This window comes from Manis pentadactyla, chromosome 13 (assembly GCF_030020395.1).
Source record: "Manis pentadactyla isolate mManPen7 chromosome 13, mManPen7.hap1, whole genome shotgun sequence".
NCBI classification, from domain to species: Eukaryota; Metazoa; Chordata; class Mammalia; order Pholidota; family Manidae; genus Manis; species Manis pentadactyla.
Window position 1 is genome coordinate 52,474,799 of NC_080031.1, and position 5,013 is coordinate 52,479,811.

Genomic DNA, 5,013 nt, shown 5'->3' on the forward strand with positions numbered 1-5,013 from the left:
AAAAGAGTTTTACATTCCTTTACATTAGACAAGATATGGAAATGGTAATGTCCTTGCAACACAATTATTCCTATTCCCATCTCATCATGCTGCCAGGTAGTTTATTATAAAACATCATAACACTAGATAAAACACCCAAAAAGTCTTTCATCAAAACAGATGCCTTTCAACAGTGCTAATGAATAACATTTAATTTATTGCTGTTTTAAATGTGAAACATACAATTCATTGTTCTGACCACCCTAATTCATTACAAAATATTTATAAAGGCTATCCCCCTAATGGATTCAGGGAAATTATAGTTGTATCAGGAAATGTATGCAAAAGTAGAGTTTACATTTTTTTCTGGAATACTGAAAATATTCTGTAGATCTAAAATTGTATTTTAACAGTCTGATCCAGGTGCAATTCTTCTATGGTCTTTATCCATGGAAGTTCCTTTATATGTTAGATCCATTCATAAGTGATAATGTTATCTGTAAAATTTTACAGTGTAATCATCTGAAGCAACCATTTTGAGGACACTAAAATAAAACAGAACAAATAAATTCAAACTAACTGCAATGCTCTAGAATAGCATAAGGTGTATAATGGTTGCTCCTCATAAATAAATCATAAAGTATAAGAGCTTTTCAGTAAAGCCATATACTATACAATATTGCAGAATAAAATAATTAAAATAATTTTTTACTCATTAGAGGAAAATGTTTTTGTGTAGATCTTTTCTTCTGCTATAAATCTAGAAATTTTTGGCTGAAGGCCATCAGATATTTGAGAAGTACGTAACAGAATTTTCCACAGCTAGAGGATGTGCATCCTGTAATACAGACCATCAGCTTCAGTTTTTGGAAGAGGAAAGAGTCTGTCACCTAGGTAAGGCGTACTTGCAATTTTGATGTTCTACAACTTACATACATATTTTCTCAAATGACTTGATATTTTTCATTACGATATGGGTCAAATTTCCTGAGAGTCTCAGATACACTGGTTTCCATAGCTTCTTGTTCTTTGTTGGGAGGGTGGTGAGGGGGACAGAAGTCACTGAATTAGAATGCGGTGTTTTAAATTTCCCTTAAATAAAATTGCACAAAATTGAATAGTTGACATTTCTCAACAAAAATACTTTAACCGCTTGCTGCAACGTGGCTGGATGGACAATAGGTTTGATCTAATTATTTCTGGACCACATCTAATGATGGATGTATGTTGGCTGAAGTTTCCTATTACCTAAGGTTCTGTGCAAAAATTAACCCCATATTAACTAAAGTTAGAAAAACCAGCTTGTGAAAACTAGTCACATGATCAGCTCTTGACCAAAAGAGTCTGGTTAAAAGGCTGCTGTGCTGTATGAGTTTGGCCGCTATAAATACGGAAGCAGAGTCATGCAGTATTTACCCTTCCCCGACCAGCTTGTCACACCAGTATGACGTCCTCCAGGACGATCACATTGTTTTAAGACTTAACAACCACTGCACGTATATACCATATTTTGTTTCTCCGTTTGTGTGTCAGTGGGCACTTAAGGTTTGCCTCTACATCCTGGCCACGTGACTCGTGCTGCAGTGAACGTGGGGAAGCAGACGGCTCTTCAAGATGGGCGGGGGAAATGAAGGTCTGTTGTTCAACAGGAGTAAAATTTCAGTTCTGCTAGGTGAAAAAGTTCTAGTGATCTCGACAATGTAGTGTCTATAGTAAACAATATGGCATTGTATACTTAATGTATACTTCAAAATTTGTTAAGAGGGTGTGTCTCATGTTAAGTGTTGTGACCATAAGAAATTAAACAAAAAAAGAAACAAGGACACACAAGTAAACATTATGCACGCTGGATATATCTTGTGATGATGGCACGACCGGTGTTTGCTTATGTCGAAACTCATCACAGTATGCACATTAAACATGTTCTTTACATATCAATTGTACCTCAAGGAAGCTGTTTTAAAGAGGTCACTCCAAAAATATTTGTTATGTTGTTTGATCCTAATTGTTCCTCAGGTGTATAGTTCACAGATCTTGAGTACTGTGGCGTAGTAGCCGCCATCCTGTTAGCTTAACCATCAGTTGATTCGGTATCAAACAGAGTATGAAAGACATGAAAACAAACAAAAGAAAACGCCATGAGAACGCCGAGTGAAAGCGAGGCGGCGGTCCGGACCTGAAGCCGGATCATCTGCCTAGCCCTTCTGCGGCCACCCTGTTGATACTCAAGAAGGGGGGCAAGAGAAGTCTGGTAAAGGGAGGCACATAACATAGCACTTTTATTGAAGATATTAAAACTGGTCATTGTATTTCACCACAAACAAATTCTAACCCACTGAGACAGACAAGGGACCGTTGAACTCTGCGTGACCTCAGGAAACCAGCACCCCCCTGGGCACAGTAGGACTCGTTTAACTCACTGTGAAGGAACCCCTGGATTCATTCAGTGTTTTACACAGTGAAAATAAATTACCGTGGCCATCACGAACAGCTCATTTTTATTATTCAAACATCCCTTACTTTCCTCCATCAGCTAACTACTCAGTTACTTTTTTAATTGATGTTATGGGTTCAGTTGTGTTCTCCCAAAATTCATATGTTGAAGCCCTAACTTCTGGTGTGACTGGCATTCTTACCAAAAAGTGAGGTTTGGGAGCAGACACACACACACAGAGCACCACATGGGAGTTTATTCAGCCGTGATGGGGGTTATGCAGCAGAGAGTGGCAAATGCCAAAGCTTGCTAGAAAGCCAGAAGAACCCAGCCTAGAGGCACAGAACAGATTCTCTTCACAGCCCTAGGAGACAGCCAAGCCTGCTGACACTTGTGGCATCTGACCTCTAGACTCCTGACCTGGAAACAATACATTTTTATTGGGATTTTTTGTGTTAGGCATGAATTTATATGAACTCAATTCCTTCTCCTTTGTTCTTGAATATGTGTCAATATTGTTATGAATTAATGAGGCAAAAGTGTATGCCAGTTTGTAAAACAAAAAGTTTAGGGAAATATGCAATGTTATGAAAGATTTATAAAATATACAATGTTAAGGAAATATTTATACAGGTTCTTAGTCCACAGGTACAGATAGAGGATTATGCTATAGAAATAAACTAAAATAAATTTCAAATTGACATAGCCAATTTGTATGTTGATACTAATAAGTAATTAGTTAATACTAGTAATAATAAATAGTAGTCATGTTTTCATATATGCCAGATGTGATATTTTACTAAAAAAAACCCTGATAGATGACATATCTGAGAAGAAAATTAACTTTTTTGTGTGTGTTTTTCCCTCCTTTCAAAAAGATATTAGATTTTGGAAGACTCGTCTTTGGATACATTCTTTTTTCATGTTTTTCTACTCTTGGTAGAGCCATTTTTCCATTTTTATAGTGTATGGAAAATATCTAAGAATTTTAAATATTTCTCAAACCTTGGATTTCACTTGGAAATCCCTACTCATTTTTTTTAGAAAATAGAGTGATGCAAAACACAAAATAATTATTTTATAAGATCAAACACTCAGGTTTAGATAATGTAATTTAGGGGTAGGCAATCTAATGTGCAAAACACAGAAATTAGTGGATTTTACAGAAGTTTGAGTCTTACTAAGAGACATTTGAATAAATCCAAAGATAATCTTTATAATTTTCCTGAATAAAACTTCCTTGATATTACTTTCCTTACGGCTTTCTTTACTTGTTTGTTTCTAAGACTGTAGATGATAGGATTCAAGAATGGGGGAACTATGGTATAAAATACAGAAAGAATCATGTCCAGAACTGTGTCAGAGGCTCCTGAAGGCCTTAGATACACACAGCTGCCAGAACCGAGGAAGACAGAGAACACAAGGATGTGAGGGACACACGTAGAGAAGGCCTTGCCTCGCTCTCTGGGCGGAAACTTGAGCACAGTGGAAAGTATGTGAAAGTATGACATGGCAATGAAGATGAAGCAGCCACCATAAATCCCCATGGCGGAGATAAAAATTAAGAGCTCATTGATGAAAGTGTCAGAGCAGGAGAGGCTCAACAGAGAGGGGATGTCACAGAAGAACTGACGGACCACGTTGTACTGACAGAAGGACAGCTGGAATGTGTTCCCTGTGTGCACAGCTGCATAGATGAACCCAATGAGCAGGGAGACCAGTGTTGTCCAGACACAGAATTGGTGGTTCATGATGACGGGGTAGTGGAGGGGCTGGCAGATGGCCACATAGCGGTCACGGGCCATGATGGTGAGGAACAGAAGCTCCACAAATACACAATAAATGACCAGGAAGATCTGAGCTGCACAGCCAGGCACTGAAATGACCCTGTTGTCAGTGAGGGAGTTGACACAGGCATTGGGCACAGTGACAGAAATGTAGCACATGTCTAAGATGGACATGTTCCTGAGGAAGAAGTACATGGGCGTGTGAAGGTTCTGGTCCAGAGTGGTGGCAGTGATGATGAGAAGATTCCCCAAAAGGGTGGCTAAGTACATCAGTAGGAATAACAGGGCATGTAGGACACTTAACTCCAGCATCTCAGCAAAGCCCACGAGGAGAAATTCAGGTACCATGGTGGAATTGGCCATTTCTGGAAATGCTGGTTGACACAAATGTGCTGGAACACAAAAGGGTTAAACAATGAAAGACAGGAAATAGAAAAATAAATAATAAAATTGTCTGAGTTTCTTTCACAGTGCTTACTTCTGTTTTATTCTGTTGGAATTTTTGTTGTGGGAAGTTCCACCTTTGGACTCCTGGCCTGCTTGTCTCATTCTTTGTCTGGAGCAGAGGAAAGGAGCAGGGCTCTGAGGGCTGGGTTCTTGGATCCTGCTGCTTGGCCGGGACACACAGTCTGTGGACCCCTCACTGCACTTGCATCTGGCTAATGGAGTATGTTGCTTAATGAAGGTCAACACTGACATTTATAAAAAGATCTTTTACTTGAAGTAAGTTCTCAGAGAGAGTTGTTCAGAGCTTTTCTGTCTATGGATGAGTGTAAATCCGTAACTAGATTTATCAACATAAGGGAAATTAAG

General features: G+C 38.7%; 1 protein-coding gene across 1 annotated transcript; it reads right to left on the minus strand.

Annotated features, from left to right (window-relative positions):
- Positions 1-3,627: 3,627 nt before the first annotated feature.
- Positions 3,628-4,563, minus strand: LOC130680396 (olfactory receptor 14C36-like). Its single transcript, XM_057490800.1, has one exon. It carries the CDS (start codon positions 4,561-4,563, stop codon positions 3,628-3,630), a length of 936 nt encoding a protein of 311 aa, XP_057346783.1.
- Positions 4,564-5,013: the final 450 nt, after the last annotated feature.